We start from the raw sequence: 21,188 nt of genomic DNA, 5'->3' as shown, positions 1-21,188 counted from the left end.
TGAATTGAAGTCTCCAACTATTATGGTATATGTGTCTATTTCCCTTTTCAGTTTTTGCAGTGTATTCCTCACGTATTTAGGGGCATTCTGGTTTGGTGCATAAATATTTATGATTGTTATGTCTTCTTGTTTAATTGTTCCTTTTATTAGTAGATAGTGTCCTTCTTTGTCTCTTTTAACTGTTTTACATTTCAGTCTAATTTGTTGGATATTAGTATAGCTACTCCTGCTCTTTTCTGGTTGTTATTTGCATGAAATATCTTTTCCCAACCTTTCACTTTCAACCTATGTTTATCTTTGGGTCTAAGATGTGTTTCCTGTAGACAGCATATAGAAGGATCCTGTTTTTTAATCCATTCTGCCAGTCTATGCCTTTTGATTGGGGAATTCAGTCCATTAACATTTAGTGTTATTACTGTTTGGATAATATTTTCCTCTACCATTTTGCCTTTTGTATTATGTACATCATATCTGATTTTCCTTCTTTCTACATTCTTCTCCATACCTCTCTCTTCTGTCTTTTCGTATCTGACTCTAGTGCTTCCTTTAGTATTTCTTGCAGAGCTGGTCTCTTGGTCACAAATTCTCTCAGTGACTTTTTGTCTGAGAATGTTTTAATTTCTCCCTCATTTTTTTTTTTCTTAACTTTTTTTTATTAATGAAAAAAAGAAAAGAAATTAATCTCCCTCATTTCTGAAGGACAATTTTGCTGGATATAGAAGTCTTGGTTGGCAGTTTTTCTCTTTTAGTAATTTAAATATATCATCCCACTGTCTTCTAGCTTCCATGGTTTCTGTTGAGAAATCTACACATAGTCTTATTGGGTTTCCCTTGTATGTGATGGATTGCTTTTCTCTCGCTGCTTTCAAGATCCTCTCTTTCTCTTTGACCTCTGACATTCTAACTAGTAAGTGTCTTGGAGAATGCCTATTTGGGTCTATTCTCTTTGGGGTGCGCTGCACTTCTTGGATCTGTAATTTTAGGTCTTTCATAAGAGTTGGGAAATTTTCAGTGATAATTTCTTCCATTAGTTTTTCTCCTCCTTTTCCCTTCTCTTCTCCTTCTGGGACACTCACAACACGTATATTTGTGCGCTTCATATTGTCCTTCAGTTCCCTGATCCCCTGTTCAAATTTTTCCATTCTTTTCCCGATAGTTTCTGTTTCTTTTTGGAATTCAGATGTTCCATCCTCCAAATCACTAATTCTATCTTCTGTCTGTTTCAATCTATCATTGTAGGTATCCATTGTTTTTTCCATCTTTTCTACTTTGTCCTTCACTTCCATAAGTTCTGTGATTTGTTTTTTTCAGTTTTTCTATTTCTTCTTTTTGTTCAGCCCATGTCTTCTTCATGTCCTCCCTCAATTTATCGATTTCGTTTTTGAAGACGTTTTCCATTTCTGTTCGTATATTCAGCATTAGTTGTCTCAGCTCCTGTATCTCATTTGAACTATTGGTTTGTTCCTTTGACTGGGCCATATTTTCAATTTTCTGAGCGTGATCCGTTATCTTCTGGTGGCATCTGGGCATTTAGTCAGATTTCCCTGGGTGTTGGACCCAACAGGTTGAAAGATTTTTCTGTGAAGTGTCTGGGTTCTGTTTTTCTAATCCTGCCCAGTAGGTGGCGCTCGTGGCACTCGTCTGTCTGCGGGTCCCACCAGTAAAAGGTGCTGTGGGTCCTTTAACTTTGGAAAACTCTCGCTGTGGGGGAGGTTCGCCAGCCGAAGTGGCTTGGAAGAGTGCCAATCCGAATCTCCCAGCCGGCCCGGGGATCCGAACGCGGGGAGGATCGCCGGCCGCCACAACCCGGGAGAGCGCCTGTCTGAATCTCCTAGCCGGCCCGGGGCGCCAAGTGTGGCGGGAGGGCGCCAGTCGCCGCGGCCCAGGGGAGTGCACTGTTCCCAGCCGGACAGGGAAGCCACGTGTTTGGAAGGGACCCCGGTCACCGTTCTCCGCGGCCTGGGGATCTCCAATCCAATTCTCCCAGCTGGTCCGGGGGACCTCGCATGGTGGGGGCGCCAGCCGCCGCTTGAGGGGACCACCTGTCCAATTCTCCCAGCCGGCCCGGGAAGAAGGGAGGGAGGGACTCCAGCTGCCTTCCGCCCCGGCCCGGGAAAGCCCATGTCCCTCGGTGATCTCAGCGGAGTGGGTTCTCCCAGCCAGTCAGCCGTTCCAGAATGGGGTATGCTGTCTTCTTGATCTCTGTCGTGGTTCCAGGAGCTGTTCTGTATCGTTTCTACTCCCCTAGTAGCTGTTCTGGAGTCAAAACTAAGACCCGCGTGTCTTACTAAACCGCCATCTTCTCCCGAGCCATCCTGTAGTGTTTTTATAGCTTAAATCTTATTTGCCTCTTAATTTTTAAATTGACTATTTTTTATTCTTATGGACAATGTTATTGTTTCTGACAAAACTGCAGTGGTTACTTGATTTATTGGATATCTTGCTTACAGAATTTTGCTAGGCCTCTAAATAAAATGATGATATATAGTGTCATTTGTTCTTTATATATATATATATATATATATATATATATATTAGAGTAGAACTTACCTTCAGATTGTTGAAACGGCTGTATTCTGATGTCAGGCTGTTTGGTGAATGGCATGTGCAGTTGTCTGTACCTTTAGTGGAGTCCCCAGCTGTGCGTAGCCGGAAGGCCGTGTCCTGTCAGCCAGCAGGCGGAAGAGGGTCTCCCTGTCCTTGGGCTCCTTGCGGGGCCTCCCCCTCCCTTCCCAGTGCTGCCCTCTCCCCACCAATGGGGACCATTGTGTTGAACTTTATAGTTTAGCATTTTTTAGCTTTTCACTCAAGCACTGCTATACACCTGAAAAGTAAATCTGTTGTTTGATATTCTCTGGGAATACAGGACTACACTGACTGTATTCCCCTGAGCCTTGTGTTTTATTTAGGGTTCTGGAGATGGAGCTATGTTGAGGGCTGTAGCTTAGTAATTAATAAGGAAGCCTGCCCTTGGGTGATAGCAGTATGAAGTGGACCTGCGTTCGCCAGGGTGAGCTAACAGGAAGGGGCTGCCCCGGGCACCTGCCCTCAGCCACACCCGCTGGTGTGAGCTCTGGCCAGACCCACCTGACAGCACATGTCAAGCTCAGGGATGCAGTACCTTCAGCAGTGTCTTCTTCCTTTTCCTGAGTGGGGCTGGAGGAATTCACACTCATGGTTTGTGACCTGCCTCACTCATCTTTCTGAATTGGAATCACCTTAAGCATATTGGGTCTGAATTATGGTTCTGGGCCTTTGACGATGGACCCTTTATGTTGGCTTAGGGGGTAGAGCATGAATGGGTTGGGGTAAGGGTGGCCCAGTAATGTCCTGCTGCAAGGGGCACGGAAGAGGGTGTGGGCGATACAGAGAAGCGAGGCCCCAGAGGCAGGCAGTGGGAAGGGAGGTGTCGAAGTGAGTACAAGGCTGCAAGAGTGGAGGGCGATGAGGGCCGAGGAAGGAGTGCAGATCTTATTCTGACGTCACAGAAAGTCGCCCTAGGATGGGCAGTGGATGACTCTGGTAAAGGCTTAGCATCGATGCTGTGAGATGGCTGCCACACTTCCCTTACGCATGGAATGGGAAGGCAGCTGCTGCTGAGCAGGGAGGACGCCGGCCTTGGCGGAGAGTAACAGACTGCTCTTCCCTCCGCCTGGCCCCGGGCCCCTCTTCTCAGGAGAGGGGGCTGTCTGAAAGAGGGTTCTGTCTGTTCTCTGCTCAGAAGCGCACCTCCAGGTGTGCTCTGACCTTCGCTCTCCCTGGATGAGCCCAAAGCAGCTGAAACAAGCGTCTCACCATCTTTTCTCCTGGTCCAGGTGAAGGGCAGTTAGGGAGTGGTGAAGCGAGAGGGAGGTGACATAAACATAGCTGGTGTGGTCTAATTGGAGAGTGCCTGGAAATGTAAGGAGAATGGGAGTAGAAATGAATATTTACATGAACCAATTTTCCTCTTTTGTTTCAGGGAATACACGGCACTGCTTTGGGACACGCCTCTATTGGATTTAATATACAGTCTTCATCAATATCTCCTTTCAGCCATGGAATCGGTAAATTGTTAAATTGTTATTTTTACTAGTTTGTATAAAGGAACACGAAAGTAATACCTAAGTTTCTTTTTCTTCTCTCTCTCTCTCTCTCTCTCTCTTTTTTTTAACATGGGCAGGCACCGGGAATCGAACCCGGGTCTCTGGCATGGCAGGTGAGAACTCTGCCACTGAGCCACAGTTGCCCAGTGCATAAGTTTCTAAGTTGCTTTTCTTGGTCTTGATGGAAGTTTGAACTAAATATGTATATATTATTTTAATCTTTTGTCCTTGATTTCATTTAGACTAGGGTATTTTCAGAATGGTAGCAGTGAGCTATATGGGATCAGTAAATAGCAGATGAATTTTGCTGAAAAATTAAACAGATTGGTATCCTAGCCTTTTTGGAACATTTACTTCTTCTCACCTTCTTTTATCTTATAATAAATGGTCTGGAGAACATCAAAACTTACAGTTGCTGTATTTATTTTGTGCTTTAGGAATGTTGGATTAACCGTTTGCATGAAGAATGCTTTTATTTGCTGAGAACTGTGGTGACTGCCCTGGAGAGGATGTGGTCAGAGCCTGTGGTAGGGTGGCTTGTCTGTATGCCTTCAGGTTGGGAGCCACTTTGTGGGGCACAGGGCAGGGCATAGGGCCTTGGTTTGGCTGCCTTGTAGGGAGAGGAGGGCAGCTGCCTTCTCTGGCTCTGGGGCCGACCATGCATATGTTGCCAAAGTGTCCTGCTCAGAGAGTCATTGTAGCCTGGCAGGTTGCTTATTTCCTCTTACATGGGAATTGATAATATTGATAATATTCGGAAAGAAAACTGGGCTTATTTCAGGTTTTCCTATCTTGTCCAGGTCTCAGTGTTTTAAGGCAGACAGTTTAAACGTATATAAGCTGTTTTATGTTGTCACTCCTAGTAAATGTAAAAGAATCCTCTCTTGCCACTTTAGTGAGTTTTCCTAACCTGTCATCCTGGAATCAGACTTGTTTGAAATGTCCATGGTTTGTCTCTTTTACTTGACTGAAGTTTTACCTTGGAAACAGGGGTGATGTTTGGTAGAAAAGAACTTTTAGATGATTCTCTTAATGAGCTAGAATTGCCTTTTTTAAAACAATTTTAATTAATAAAACCAGTCCATATACAATATTTTTTTTCCATCACATAGTTGTATGTTCATCATCATGATCATTTCTTAGAACATTTGCATCAATTTGGAAAAAGAAATAAATAGAAAACAGAAAAAAATTCAGACATACCATACTCCTTACCTCTCCCTTTCATTAATCACTAGCATTTCAATCTACTAAATTTATTTTAATCTACCAAATTTATCTGTCCATAAGGTAGATAAAATAAGCATCAGACACAAGGTTTTCACAGTCCCACAGTAAAATTTCCTTTTCTTAACCTGTAAGAATGGTTTGAGTTAGAAAGAAGCAGCCATGGGTAATGGATGGTACTGGGGATCAGGTCAGAGTTTGGTAGGCAGTCCTGTATTTTCCCCTTTGTAAGTTGAGAAAGTTGTCTTTGTAGCATTCCTTGGAGTCATAGTGTAAATGCTTTCAAGGAGTATTTCCAGGATGTGAACGTAAGGCTGATCTCTTGAGTCATGAACAGTCACCTTTCCAGCAGGTATGTACATTGCCGCTTAACCCAAATGCAGGATTTGGGGGCTTTTTGGGAAGGAGCACAAATGGGAAGTTCATGGAAAGAAGCAACCCACTGTAAAATAAACAATAGAAGGGGAAGGTCTTATCTGGACGCTGGCAGGGGCAGGGAAGTAAAATGGAGAGTTGGAAGATCATATTTTCTGGTTTTAAATTGTACTACAAAGCTGCACTAATCAAACCGTGTGGTAATGGTACAAGGATAGACAAATAGATCAGTGGGACACATTTTGAAAGTTCAGAAATAGAAGGGGAAGGTCTCATCTGGACCCTTCTTGGAGAAGCTGGGGATTGAGCTGTGTAACGCAGGAAGGAAACAGCAGATGGAGAAACAGCAGGAGGCCAGAGGAGGGCCGAGGCAGAGGTGTTCAGGATACAGGACCAGGTCAAGTGTTGTGCTGGGCTGCCTGGAGTTGGGCTGGGATCACTGAGTGAGGTGGGGTGCGCGCTCATGCCTGGGAGCCCTGAAGGATTTGGCAGGGGAAAGAAGAGGTGGGCTATGGTGAGAACAAACACACCAGATCTGATGAAAAACTGTAACGCTCACCATAATTTATAGCAGGGAGAAACAAAACACTCATGTTGGTGTGATGATCCATCAGTAGCTAGTGATTCAGAATATATATTCCCTGGTTAAGAGGAGACAAGATACAGCCTGCAGAGCCTTGGGTAAGTGTCATGGTCTGGTTTCGTTTGGAATGAGAACAGTAGGTAAATTAACAAATACTATTTTTCGACTGTACCACATCAATTATCCAAGGTATCTAATGCCAGTTATCACTGTTGTGAAATGTATTCAGTTAATATTGATAATATACTTTTTTTTATCTTCAGTATTCAGAGTGAATAAAAATAAAAGTTCAAATACGATATCAGTCAATGCTATATATCACGTTGATAGAATGAAGGGAAAAAAACCCCAGAAGATCATGCAGTAGATGCATACAAGGCATTTGACAGTTTAGCACCCCTTCTTGATAAAAATATTCAGTAAAGGTAGAAATAGAAGGAAACTTCCCCAATATGATAAAGGCCTCTTATGAAAAACCTTATACTCACGGTGAAAGACTTAGAGCTTTGCCCCTGCTATCAGTAATGGAACAAGGATGCCCGCTTTACTGCTGCTATTCTGTTTGGAAATGGAAGTTCTAGCCAGCGCAATTAGGCGAGAAAAGAAATAAAAGTTACCCAAACTGGAAAGGAAAATAACATCTTCTATATAGAGAATTCAGGGGTGTCCACAAGGAAACTAGTAGAGCTAGTGCGTTCAGCGGAGTGGGAGGGTACAAGATCCACACGCAGAGAACAATTGTAGCAGTGCACAGTCTGCAGTGAGCAATCTGCAGAGGAAGTCAAGAAAAACTCCATTTATAGTAGCATGTAAAAGAATAAAATTATACAGGAATAAATTAACCAAGCATGCAAAAGACTTGTGTACTGAAAATTATGAAACACTGGTGAGAGAAATTAAAAGACCTAAATGAATGGCACAACATCTGTACTGGTTTGAAACTGTCCTGTACCCCAGAAAAGCCATGTTTTTTAACCCTAATTCAGTACTGCTGGGTGGGGTCTTTTGATTAACTTGTTTTCATGGTGATGTGTCTCCACCCATTTAAGGTGGGTTTGCTTACTGGAGTCCTCTAAGAGGGAATCATTTTGAAAATGCTTTAGAGCAAACACGAGACCCGACATGTTTGGAGAAAAAGAAAGAAAATGCTGCCAGGAAGCTGTTTGAAATGAGAAGCCAAGGAAGGACCCCAGCAGACACCAGCCATGTGCTTTCCCAGCTGACAGAGGTGTTCCAGACCATTGGCCTTTCTTAAGCCAAGGCATCTTTCCCTGGATGCAGTTGTTTGAACGTTTTCATGGCTTTAAAACTGTGAACTTGCAACTTAATAAATTTCCTTTTTAAAAGCCGTGCCATTTCTGGTATATTGCATTTGGCAGCTTTAGCAGACTAAAACAACATCTCATGTTCGTGGATTTAGAAGAGTTAACATTGTTATTAATATGCAAATTCAGTGCCATCCCTATCAAAATTACAGCAGCGTTTTTTTGCAGAAATGAAAAATCCAGTTCTCAGATTCATATGGAACTGCAGGGGACTCTGAATAGCAAAACAGTTGTGGAAAGAAAATGGAGAGTTGGAAGATCATACTTTGTGGTTTTAAATTGTACTACAAAGCTGCAGTAATCAAACCGTGTGGTAATGGTACAACAATAGACAGATAGATCAGTGGGACACATTTTGAAGGTTCAGAGATAGGCCCACACATCTCTGGCCATCTGACTTTCTGACAGGGTTCCAAGTACATACATACTGGGAAAACTAAATATCCCCATGCAGGAGAAGGAAGTTAGATCTTTATTCGGTTTTCTAAAGCTGCCAGAATGCAGTATACCAGAAATGGGTTCATTTTTACAATGGGGCGCACAAACATTACAATTTATAGTTGTTAGCCCCTGAAAATGTGCAACTCAGGGCACCAACAGGATGATACCTGGACGCTGAGGAAGGCTGCTGGCACCCAGGGGCAGCTCTCAGGAAAGTCCTCTGCTGGTCAGTTGCTCCTGGGTTTTTGTTGGTCTCAGCTTTTGGTTCAGGGGGCTTCTCTGCGCTTCTGTGCGTCTTCTCTTCGCTTCTCTGGTGCTTTTCTTTATGAGTTCCTCTTACATTCATCTCTCTGCTTCTCTCCAGTATTTCTGCCCTCTTATCTTCTCATAAAGGACTTCAATAAACGGATTAAGACGCACCGTGGGTGTTCTGAGACACATCTCAACTGAAGTGATCTAAAAGCAAAGGTCTGCACCTACAGAAGTGGATTACTATGGAACCCATAGATTATTCCTGTAATCCACAGTAGTGGGGTATATAGCAGCTCCAAACCACCATAGACCCTTACCTTTATACCATATATAAAAATCAGCTCAAACTGCATTAAGTCCCTAAATATAAGAGCTAGAACTATAAGGCTCTTAGAAGATAACCTAGTTGTATACCAATGTTTATAGCAACATTATTCATAGTTGCCAAAAGCTGGAAACAACCCAAGTGTCAGCAACAAATGGACGGATAAACATGTGGCACATACACATGCAATGGAATATTATTTGACCATAAGAAAAGAGGAATTTTTGAGTCATGGTGCACCATGAAATAACCTTGAAAACATGCTCGGCGAGATAAGGAAGGCACATAAGGACAGATTTTTTAATTATGTCACTCACATGGCCAGAAATGGAAATTTGCAAAGGTAGAAAGCAGATTGGAGGGTACTGGGGACTGAAGAGAGCAGGAGAGGGATGGGGGGATATGTTTGTAACGTAAAAAATTACAAGAATGTAGAGGAAGGTGGTCCTCTATAGAAACCTGTTCTGACCAGGATGGCAGTGAGGGCTGCTGCTTCGGGGTGGGGGTGGGCTGGGCTGGGCTGGAGGGCCTCTGGTGTGCTGGTGGGACACTTGCGTAGTTGGGGCCTGGGGTGCACTGTGCCAGAGAGGAAGCTGGGCCGGGGTGTCAGGGCCTGCGTGCCTGGGGTTGAGCTAATTCTCTTTCCAGGACTTGCTGTGTTCCTCCCGGCCTTTGCTGTCTTACGTGTAATCGCAGGATGTTGGAAGTAGGGTTTTGCAGGCTCTCCAGTAAGTCTTCATTGTTATTCATGTCATTCTTCGTTTTCTGTTGTTTTCATTGTCTCCTCAGGGTGGAATTTCGGCAGTTTAATCAGGTTTCAGATGACCTCTTCTGGTTTTGGGAGTGGTGGAGAGGAACACTCATTTGTGTGCCCCATCTGGATGGGTTTGGGTCAGTCTATGCCAGGATTTTGCCTCTACAGCTGCAGTGACCTTGCCCCCAGGCTGGCGTGGGACCTGGGCCCATGGTGTAGGTTCTCAGGGCCAAGTCTCCTGTGTAGTGGGGAAACCTTCAGTCACAGGGAAGATTTCTCTAGGGGGGAAACCATGCTGTTTGGAAGTGAAAGTTCATGAGAATAGAAGCCTTAAACAGTTGTGTGTGTGTGCATAAACGTATATGTGCGTGTATAACCCAGAAGCTGTAGCTGGGCGGGGGGCGGGGTGTGGGGTGGGGGGTTACTTGGCATCTTCGTGGCGAGCAGAGGGGATGGGAGTGGAGTGGCTTTGGACTGTTGAGTGTGGCTGTGGCAGCTTGTACTGGTGGGGTTTCCAGAGCCTGAGCACTTGGGCTTACTGTGAAAGGTCATGTGGTTCTCAGAGTGCATCTGATGATAAGATGGGCAGCTTTGTTTATTTGAAAGGAGGCCTGAATTTTTTTCTATTTTTAACTGAGCACTTCTGTTTAAAATAGAACAGTGTTCCCTGTTTAGTATGCTGGTTTTCCCGGGATGAAATGTGGACAAGTCCAGAGCAGAGTTGGTTCCACAGCTGGCTGCACGATGTAGGGGTGTGCACCCCTTGCCCTGCCCTGGCTCCTGGAGCAGGGCCTCCCTGAGAGCTGGTGCTCCGTGTTGGGGAGTGTGGGATGGGGGAGCACGGGGTGGGGTCTCCTCTGCTGCCCCTGGCTTCCCGTGTGGTCCCTCTGCCCCTCCTTGTGGGGTGGGGTGTGACGGTTTCTTCTTGACCTTGCCACGCTGGGGTGTGGGTCAGCCACCAGAGGCCAGGAGGGGTGCTTGGGGCATGCTGCCCCCTGCCACCCTTTCCACTGGGCTACCAGCTGCTGAGGTGTCCTTCACTTGGCAAGTTTGTAAGAGACTTTAAAGTCTTAGTGCCAGTTCAGTTAGTTCCTCTTTAGAGTGTAGAGAATCTTTGTTAGGGGTTTAAAACAGATAAGAAAGCACACCAGGTGTTCTGTTCTTATTAAAGATGCATTGCCAAGTAGACAGTAGAATCAGTGAATTTCTGAAGATTATCAGTTTTTATTGCATTTGGAGAGTTCTAGAAAACATAGTTAAAATATTTTAAGTAGATTTAATTAAATGCATGCCTTTTGTTTTTCCACCATAACCCCCCATATACATGAGGATGTGTACACACACATACACACACACACACACACGCACACACACACGCACTCACAGCTATTGTTGATTAGCAGAGACTGGAGCCCTTATTCCAAGGTATTTGAATTGCTGGAAACTACCTGGGCTAAAGCAGGGGGTTGGGGAGTCCCTTGGGCCTGGCCTCTGGCGCAAAAGTCCTGCCGGCTAAGGTGGTGTTGGGGGCTCGGGCTGGCGACTGCCCCTGCTGCAGCGGGACCCCTGGCTCGGTGGCGTGCTTTGGTGTCTGGGGTGTGCACCAAGAGAGGGAAGGCGTGGGGAGGTGCTCTTGGACAGAGTGGGCTCTGTGTACCTCACTTGAGGACTATAGCATTGCTTTTTATTTTCTTTGCATTGTTAACCATGGTGATTCTCATTGGATCAGCATCTATTTGACTTTTAATACCATCATTTTTAAAAAAATAAATGTTTTTATTTAAGAAAGCAAACAATACACTTAGAACCACCAAAAATGAATATCTTAGTTAGCTTAACCATAGGCATCTTTAAATAAAGCGTCCATATAATCATTGTAAAACCTGTGTTTGTGCAGTTAAGTTTCATAAACCAATTTAAAATTAAAGTGAGGAAGGAAAAAAATCTGTAGATACAGATGATGTCAGTTTCTCAGATTCTAAATATTAAAACACTATCTTAAATACCATTTGATTAATTATCAAAACTTTATGCATTCTCAAAATATCAAGTAAAAAGTTATTACAAATATCAGCTTTGCTATGGTAGTGAGCTCTGGTACTGAATATTTTCAAATTTTTGATTTCAGAAATTCATTTTATCTAATGTTGCTGTAATTGCCTATAGTTTTTTTTTAACTGTTTTTTGTTGTTGTTGTAAGATATAACATATATACATATATATGCACAGAGAAAGAAAGAAAAGCAATAATTTTCAAAGCACATCCCAGCAAGCAGCTACAGAACAGGCCCCAGAGTTTGCCATGAACTACCATGTCATCTCAGGTTTTTCCTTCCAGCAGCTCCAAAACACTGGAGGCTTTAATCTGAGTCATAATAATGGAATCATGCAGTATCTATCCTTTTGTATACGACTAATTTCACTCAGCATAATGTTCTCAGGGTTTATCCACATTGCCATATGTTTTGGGCCATCATTTTGTCTATAAGCTGTATAATATTCTGTTGTATGTGCCACATTTTGTTTATCCACTCATCTGTTGATGGGCACCTGGATTGTTTCCATCTTTTGGCAATTGTGAATAGTGCCACTGTGAACATCGGTGTGCAAATGTCTGTGTCACTGCCCTCCGCTCTTTTGGGTATATACCAGGTATTGATGTCAGATCATAGAGCAACTTGATATTTAGTTTTTTTGAGAACTCGCCAGACTGACTTCCACAGTGGCTGAACCATTATACCTTCCCACTAGCAGTGAATAAGTGTTCCAGTTTCTCCACATCCTTTCCAACATTTATAATTTCCTGTTTGTTTAATAGAAGCCATTCTTACATTGTTAATGTGAGGTGGTATCTCATTGTCGTCTTAATTTGTATTTCTCTTATAGCCAGTGAAGATGAGCAGCTCTTCATGTGCTTTCTAGCCATCTGTATTTGCTTTTCAGAAAAGTGTCTATTCATTTCCTCTGCCCATTTTATGATTGGGTTGTTTGTTCTTTTGTTGTTGACCTGTGTAATTTCTTTATGTATCAAGCCTTTAACTGATATGTGGTCTCCAAATATTTTCTCCCATTGAGTTGGCTGCCTCTTCACCTTTTTAACAAAGTCCTTTAGACACTGAAGCTCTTGCTTTTAAGGCGTTTCCATTTGTCTGTTTTTTCTTTCATTGCTCGTGCTTTTAAGGTGTAAAGTTTAGGAAGCTACTTCTTGCTACTAGATTTTGAGGATGTTTCCCTACATTTTCTTCTAGACATTTTATGGTCCTGGCTCTTAAATTTAGGTCTTTAATCCATTTTTTACAAGTTTTTGTATAGGGTGTAATGTAGGGGTCCTCTTCCATTCTTTTGCGTATTGAAATCTGATTCTCCAGTGCTCATTTACAGAAAAGACTATTCTGTCCCAGTTCAGTGGGTGGTCAATGTCTACTCTCTGCACTCCTGTTTCTGTTCCAATGATCAGTCCTCTCTCTACCTTTGTGCCAGTACCATGCTCTTTTGACCACTGTGGCTTCATAGTAAGCTTTAAAGTCAGAAAGTGTTAGTCCTCCCACATTACTTTTCTTTTTTAGGATATCTTTAGCTATTTGAGGTCTCTTTCCCTTCCATATAAATTTGGAAAGGATGCTGGATTTTGTTGAATGCTTTTCTCAGCATCAATCAATATGATCATGTGATTTTTCCATTTCAACTTGTTAATGTGCTATATTACATTGATTGATTTTCTCATGTTGAACCACCCTTGCATTTCTGGTATAAATCCCATTTGGTCATTTTAATGTGTCGTTGAATTTGATTTGCCACTATTTTGTTAAGAGTTTTTGCATCTGTGTTCTTTAGGGAGATTGGTCTGTAGTTTTTTTTTTTCTGTATTGTTTATCTGATTTTGTTAATACCATTAGTTTTGTTTTTGTTTTTTCTTTTCTTTTCTTTTTTAATTTTTAACAAAGGAGGCTTATTTTTATTTTTAATTTTTTGGGGAAGTGCAGGGTCCGGGAATCGAACCCGGGTCTCCTACATTGTAGGTGAGAATTCTACAGTGAGCTACCCTTGCACCTCCCTGATACCGTCAGATTTCAAAGCTGGCTAAAGAGAGTCTTTATTTCCCTCCAGACATGCTTTTGTATTTGAGGGGAAAGAGATTCTTCGTAGCTGGCATAGAGTAGATGCTCCATAAGTTTTAATGAAACTGGGCAAAACTGCCTGTTCCATACCAGGAGTTCCTGCCTGCCTGTGCTTTACGGGATGTGCCTAAGTTCTGGGGTCCTGTGAGGAGCGGACTAAGGGCTCTGGACAACCGCACATTTAAAAAATGTCCTTATCTCCACACGTCCTCTTGGCTCTGGCTGAGGAGGGGAGGGGAAGGCAGGTTGGGACTTGCAGGTGGGCGAGCCTCCTGCCTTAGGGTGGGGTCTCCGTGGCCAGCCCCCATCTCCCAGGCCTTGTGAGGGTTCTAGTTGCTCCTGCCCTACTTCAGAGCAGATTTCCTAATTCATTGTTACCTGCTGGGAGAGGGGGTTAGGATATGCTTAGTTAATGAAGAGCTGCTGCCACTGCTGCTGGTCGGCTTTGAGACACATGCACACTGGGTCTGCCCAGGCTGGCCAGCCCCTCCCCCAAGTTTTCCTGTGTGTGGAGATTATGAGATGGGGTCACGTGCCGGGGTGGAGAATAGCAAGGTTTAAAAAGAAGTAGAGCAAAAGAGGGGGCACCTTGCCTGGGACCAAGTGATTGGTGCCAGGAAAGGAGGGGGAGGTAAGAAGGGTGGGAGTGCCCTGTTTGGTGGTCTTGGGTGCAGCTGACCCAGGACCTGCCCCAGCCCCCTCCCCAGGTCTTCCCCCGTCGCTGGGGCCGGCAGTGCGGGCAGGGCAGGCGGGAGCGTGTTTGCTTTGGCTGAAGGAGCGGCTGAGTCCTGAGTCCTTGCTGTGGACTTAGTCCAGCCTCTGGGCATCTGCTCACAGTCAGGTGCCCCCGCGGCAGTGTGGTGTGCCTGCCAGCATGCCACTAGCTTTGTCCCGGGGATGGGGAGTGGGGAAGAGAAGTAAGGGAAATAAGATAGGAGGGTTCTTTTGAAACTGACACTTTTCTTTTACGGCATTTGAGCTTATTGACCTTTTGCCATGTGGATGGCTTGTTTTTTGGAAAAAATGAATGCTGCAGCCCACTGTCCACTTTGGATGGTGTCAGCACATCAAGCTGAGAATGGGCAGGATCTGCCTGGACGGAGCTGGGAGAGAGTCCTCTCAGAGGGTAGGCCTTGGTGTCTGCGCTGACCATCTCATCTGGAGTGGGGCCTTTGGCGTAGGAACTGAGCATGTCCTTGGCTTCCTTACTTTCACTTCCTCACTCTTCCACCCACTCCTAGTTTTCCTACTCACTCTTCTCAGCTCCTTTCCTTTAGGGCTGACCTTTCTAGGGCTCCATTTAAGGTGCCCCTCTTTCAGTCTGCCAGGTCTCTGTCTGCCTCTTTTGGTCTGCCATTTTTGTGACCTGCTGTAGCGCCGATTCTTTTCAAACACATCCCTCGTTCTCACCCTGTCTTTGTCCTGGCCCTGTGTTCCTGCTGCCTCCTTGGGTGACAAGCATGTCTCATATGTAGTGCCACAGCTGAGCTCGCGCCGTGTGCTGGGTTGTTGGGCGTGATTGCACAGACGAGAAGCTTGGAAACCTCCTCTGAGAAGTCCTTGTGCCTTGTTCATCTCCACCCCAAAGATGTCTGTCAGTTCCCGGCTGGGCCCTCCGGTGCTTTCCTTGAGTGTCCTCTGTGGACCGCGCTGTGAACACAAGGTCAGAGGTAGCCCCTGCTTTTCCGCTGCTGTGCACAGGAGGGGAGGCCCTGCAGCAAGAAGCTGGGTGCAGGCCGGGGATGGGGGGGCGTGGGAGGCTGTGGGAGGACGGGGGAAAGTCTGCCCTTCCTGCTGCTGCACCTTGGTCCTGTGTGTGCCGAGCACTCAGGCAGGGACCCGGCACAGAGCCAGGGGAGCAGGTGCGGCCGGCCAGGTGGGCAGGCTTCTGCGACCCTCCCGTGCTGCGGCTCCTCATGTGCCCAGCACTCCTGGCCAGCTGCGCCACGTGGTGGGGACCACGTGCTTCTCTGGGTGTGCGCCCTAGGATGTTCTTGTGGGGGCTGGTGACAGAGACCCTCCGTCTTGGTGGACATTGTGCATGGATTTCAACTTAGAAATAACCCTCTCGGGATTTCTTCCTCATTGCTTGCTATTTTTTTTCTTTTTGATACTTATGAAACAACACAAAGGCATAGCTAGATTTAGGACCCTGATCAGCCAGGGTTCACTGCCGATGTCCTGTCTGTTGTTGGGGGCTGGGCCAGGCAGGGTGAGCCAGGGTGAGGAGTGCTGCTGGGGCGGTAGGAGGGGTGGGTGCCCCTGAGCGGTGTGGGAGCATAGGCAGGGCCCCAGCTGCAGCCGCCTCCCACGAGGTCCCTCTCACATTGGGCTTCACAGATGTACACCACAGAAAGCTTGATTCTCTCTAGTGCCTGTGTAGAGCTTCTGTTGTAAATGGGTGAAAAGCATTTGGGAGCACAAATCTGGGTAATAACTGCTCTGAGATTCATGTAGGAGTAACCCTAGAGAAGCAGTGCTTTCCAGTGTCCTCCAGGTCAGCCTGGGGGCTTGGCGGGTGGCTGGGCCAAGGCCTGGGCCTCGGGTGGGGTGCGAAGAGGAGAGAGTACTTTTCACCTCTTTTTAGGAGTCTGGTTTCAGCTTTATTGGAAGCAGCAGGCTGCATTTGCCTCGGTCTGCGCTGGCCATGCCTTTGCCAGGCTGACTGCCCCATGCATGGGGAGGAAGCACCTGCTGGGCCCCAGAATAGCCCTGGGGGGTGGGGGCGCCCATGGGCAGGGGCCTGCCGGCGTGGGGCCGGTCACCAGACCTGGCCTCTCGACCAGGAGCCGTGGAGCTGCACACCCTGGCGCCTCTGCTCTCAGGGCCACTGCGGGGTCCTGTGCTAGGCCCCGAGGAGATGGCACAGAGCCGATCGGCAGACCCCAGGCCAAGGGCGGGAGGGGCCGTGTCAGCCTCTGGGTGGGACATAATGACCAGTCTGTCGGTGCTGTCTTTGGGGGCAGCGCTTCCAGTCTCTTCCGCCTGCCCCAGGCCCTTTGAGTGGGTACCTCGTTGGCTGAAGGACACTCGGATCCTGCTTTGGGGCTACTGGCCCTCTAATGGCACGTGGGAGTTTGACGCGGGATTTACTGTTTAGTGTTTTCTATAAAGGCACTTTTTCCCTTGCCTTTTACTTCCGAAAATTTGGCTTTCTTCCCGTAGTTGCATTTTCTTTAGTTACGCGAGCGCTGTTATTCTTAGAGGCATTTGATTATGGTGTAGGGTTTGTCAGGGTGGAGAGGCTGAGGTGGGGTGTCCCAGTAGAGCTCCCCGGAGCACTGCGTGGGGGCCCTGGCTCTTGCCTTAGAGACCTTTCTTCCTTGCAGGCGTGCGCCTGGGCAGGGTCTGCTCTGCCTTGAGGGTGCTTGGGGTGTCTTGTGGCTCTTTGCCCTGGGCTGGCTCTGAGCTCACTGCCCCTTGTCCCCTCTGACCTTAGGATGCTTCTGGGCTGCAGTCACGTCAGGGCACTTGTCCACTTAGTTCCTGGGATGGCCGGCACAGACCCTCCTCCTGGGCACCTGGCTGACGGCAGGCTCGCGGCACCATGGTGCTGTTCGAGGAGTGCAGCACCCCATGTCTCCCATCAAGTACCTCTGAGCACCCAGGGAGTTAGGGGCCTGCTTGCCGTGGTGACCCCACCGTTGTTCAAGGCCAGCGCATCTCGCCGCTCTTTGGTCCGAGGAGCGCTGGGGCCTGGGCAGCACCGGGTGCAGAGGGTGAGCCACCTCTCCCAGGGACCTGGCTGGCACCACGGCCCCACTTCATTGCAGCTGAGTTGTTGAACGGAGACAATGCAAAGATGACTCCTCGGTTCTTGGAAAGTGGGTTGGGGGCATAGGGCCTGTAGGGTCTGGGGCAGAAGTAGGATGTAGGGAGAGCTAGCACTGCCGTTCAGCGCCACGAGGCGCTGGGGGCCGAGGCTGAGTGGTCACGGTGAAGGACAGCTCGCAGCGCTAGGACAGCCCCATCCTTTCTGCAGAGTTGCTTAAAATAAAGTTTAAACTGTCCAGACACAATTGCCCATGCCATCGCCTCCTTCTGTTTGATGAGTTGTGGGAGCTTTACGTTTGTTCTCAGAGGCTGTCAATGTCTTGTAGGAAAATTAGACTTTCCTGTGATTGAAATAATTCGTACGCATGGGACAAAGCTTAGAAAACATCAAGTGAAAGAACAAAATAAAAATCACATGGAACCCCACTACCCAAATATAAACATTGAAGTTAAAAATTTTGACATTATATGCTTTTTAGAAAGTAAGGATCACTTGATAGATAAAGCACCATGTTCTTTGTTTTAAAAAAGCATTAATTGTCTAAGAGTCTTTAACACGTGATGTTTGGTGGCTATGCTGTCTTGGGATACATTTATAATGAAACTGATATTTTAATGACAATGTCTGGGAAAAGTGGGCTTGGTCCCCTTGGTGCCTGCCCCCATGTTCCTGTCGGTGCGCAGCACAGCAGGTGTAGGTCTCGGGCCGAGGGTGGGGCTGTGGCCATGCACAGCCTGACCTGCAGGGTCCGTGAAGCAGGGGGAGCCTGGGGGCCATCTGCTGGGGTGACCTCACTACCCTGTCAGTGTTTGTAGCATCCCAAACCCGGCTCTGGTCTTGCTGCGTCCTTTATCTCTTCTTGTGGAAAGGTCACTTGTAATTGTCTTTCTTGTCGCCTCTGACAGAGAAGTAAAAAATAAAGCCAGGAGCCGATCTCTGCATTGCGTTCTGACCCCTCCATGACCCGGCCTGCACAGGGTGCCAACCTGATGGCCCCTGCCCACCCTGACCTCCCTGACAGGGGCTCACAGCTGGGGGGCAGGCTGAGCTCCATGGGCACTGCAGTGCCCTTGAGAGCCACTGATCACAGCGTCCATGCTGGGTTCACAGGCAGTGCCCAGTTGCTCAGGGCAGAGGTGGAACAGGGCTGGCTTGAAGGCTGAGGGGCCTCTCCTGCTTGCGGGATGCCTGGGTGCACGCAGCCAGCAGGAGACCCCCAAGGCCATGCAGTGGTCCTGGACCCACTGTGCTGGCACTGCAGGTTCAACTCCTAACCTGGTTTTAGGGCACTAGCCATGGATGGGGTCTTCAGCTCTTTCACAGTGTCACCTGGTTCCCCACTAATGGTTCACTTTTAAGCATTAACCCAGCACACAGTGTCTTTTGGCCCTTTTCGGTGGTGGTTCTAGTTTGCTAGCTGCCAGAATGCAATATACCAGAAACAGAACGGCCTTTAAAAATGAGAATTTAATAAGTTGCTAGTTTACAGTTCTAAGGCTAAGAGAATGTCCCAGTTAAGTCTATAGAAATATCCAATCTCAGGCATCCAGGGAAAGATACCTTGGTTCAGGAATGCCGATGAAGGTCAGGGTTTCTCTCTCAACTGAGAAGGCACATGCAAACACACAGTTCCTGTCTCATCTGGAAGGGCACATGGTGAACACGGTGTCATCTGCTAGCTTTCTCTCCTGGCCAGCAGGTATGTACATTGCCGCTTAACCCAATGTAACTGGTGCTGGTGGTGCTGGCTGCATGGTGCTGGGTGCAAGGTGCTGGTGGTGCTGGTGGTGCTGGTTGTGCTGGTGGTGCAGGCTGCATGGTGCTGGTGCTGGCTGCCTGGTGCTGGTGATGCTGGCTGCATGGTGCTGGGCGGGTGGTGGCAACACAGGCTGTGGGGTACCCTGGAGCAGTCTGTAGATAAGGGACTTAAAGGTGGTTGTGCTTCTCACTTAGGCTCCTGGAGCTCTAACCACCTCAAGAGAAAATGAGTTAAAATGGTGTCAGCAAAACTTTCAAAAACGAAAGTGGAATAAAGACATTCCCAGATAAACAAAAATGGAAGACATCATTGCTTTGTAACTGAGGTGCCACAATGGTGTCTTTCCTTGGTGAGGCGAGGAACTTTGTGTGACCTTGTACGTGTGGACGCACATGGAAGCATGAACTGTTTGAGAAAGTGAAAATTGTAGTATTTAGTGAATCTCGAAGAAGGTGTATGTTTCTGAGGAGTAGGGATCGGAGAACTGTGAAATGGGTCGTTTCTGGGGCAGGTTATTTCTTTCTAAAGTGTGTGTTGTTCTGTTTTTAACATTTTTAGATCAGCTTGTTGGGAAATTATCGAAGGCCTAGTGAAACAGTCGAAGTGCTTGGTGCCAGTGCGCTCCATTGTCCTCCACCCCATGCCGGCTCTCCTCTCCTTCTAAGAAGGCTCACGCCCTGGCCCGCCCCTGTGGCACCGTCCTGGCTTTGGGTGGGGCACGTGGGCCTTGCTGCTGGTGCGGAGGGTGGTGGGCAAGCTGTTGCCAATGGTGCCCACCTGGAGAGTCTTAGCCCTCAGGGCTGCCTGCAGTCCCTGCCCAAGCCCCAGTTCCATCCTTAAAACGTGGTGGACACCCCATTCAGGTTGAGCTGCTTTGAAAAATGATCTCCTGGAATTTTCATTCCACGTGGGCACTGGCAGAAGGCCTGTGACAGGAATCCTTAGATTTTTTATTTTTTAAAATTTTTATTAATTAAAAAAAATTACAAGAAAGAAACACGAGCATTCCCAACAATACACTCAGCAATTCATAATATCATCACATAGTTGCATATTCATCATCATGATCATTTCCCAGAACATTTGCATCAATTCAGAAAAAGAAATAAAAAGACAACAGAAAAATAAAACAAAAACAGAAAAAAAATTTTTTACATACCATACCCTTTAGCCCTTCCCTTTCATTGATCACTAGCATTTCAAACTAAATTTATTTTAACATTTGTTCCCCCTATTATTTATTTTTATTCCATATGTTCTGCTCATCTGTTGACAAGGGAGGTAAAGGGAGCATCAGACACAAGGCTTTCACAATCACACAGTCACATTGTGAAAGCTCTGTCATTATACAATCATCTTCAAGAAACATGGCTACTGGAACACAGCTCTATATTTTCAGGCGGTCCCCTCCAGCCTCTCCATTACATCTTGGTTTACAAGGTGATACATACTTAATGCGTAAGAATAACCTCCAGGATAACCTCAGGATAACCTCTCGACCCTGTTTGGAATTTCGCCACCATTGACACTTTGTCTCATTTCACTCTTCCGCCTTTTAGTCGAGAAGGTTTTCTCAATCCCTTGATGCTGAATCTCAGCTCATTCTGGGATTTCTGTCCCACATTGCCAGGAAGATCCACACCCCTGGGAGTCATACCCCACGTAGACAGGGGAAGGGTGGTGAGTTTGCTTGCTGTATTGGCTGCAGAGAGAGGCCACATCTGAGCAACAAAAGAGGTTCTCTTAGGGGTGATTCTTAGGCCTAATTTTAAGTAGGCTTGACCTATCTTTTGTGGGGTTAAGTTTCATGTGAACAACCCCCAAGACTGGGGGCTCAGCCTATAGCTTTGGTTGTCCATGCTGCTTGTGAGAATATCAAGAATTCAACTTGGGGAAGTTGAATTTTCCCCCGTTCTCACCATTCCCCGAAGGGGACTTTGCAAATACTTTTCCACTCACTGATCAAATCACTCTGGGATTCATCAGGGCATCACCTGGACAAACCAACAAAATCTCATGTCCTATACAAACTTCCATGTACTTAAGGTGTTCAACCAACTATCTACATAAGTTATATTAGGAGATGCACTAGTCAAAGTATAAATTTGTACCAAATAAACATTTTTTGCTTTAGTCTCACACATAAGTTGAAATTTTAAAATATTAATT

The 21,188-nt window shown here is 46.4% G+C and overlaps 1 protein-coding gene across 16 annotated transcripts in view; it reads left to right on the top strand.

The window, feature by feature from the left end:
* ANKRD11 (ankyrin repeat domain containing 11) overlaps window positions 1–21,188 on the top strand; it is a 236,433-nt gene that overhangs the window by 85,468 nt on the left and 129,777 nt on the right. For 14 of the 16 annotated variants that reach the window (XM_077133294.1, XM_077133305.1, XM_077133293.1 and 11 more), the window contains one exon: window positions 3,962–4,046. In XM_077133294.1, coding sequence (XP_076989409.1) covers window positions 3,962–4,046 — 85 coding nt within the window. Of the gene's footprint in view, window positions 1–3,961; window positions 4,047–4,522; window positions 4,613–21,188 lie in introns of all 16 variants that reach the window. The other 2 variants (XM_077133300.1, XM_077133301.1) reach the window with 1 other exon arrangement.

This window comes from Tamandua tetradactyla, chromosome 16 (assembly GCF_023851605.1).
Source record: "Tamandua tetradactyla isolate mTamTet1 chromosome 16, mTamTet1.pri, whole genome shotgun sequence".
Taxonomy (NCBI): Eukaryota; Metazoa; Chordata; class Mammalia; order Pilosa; family Myrmecophagidae; genus Tamandua; species Tamandua tetradactyla.
This window is presented reverse-complemented; position numbering and strand designations above follow the sequence as displayed.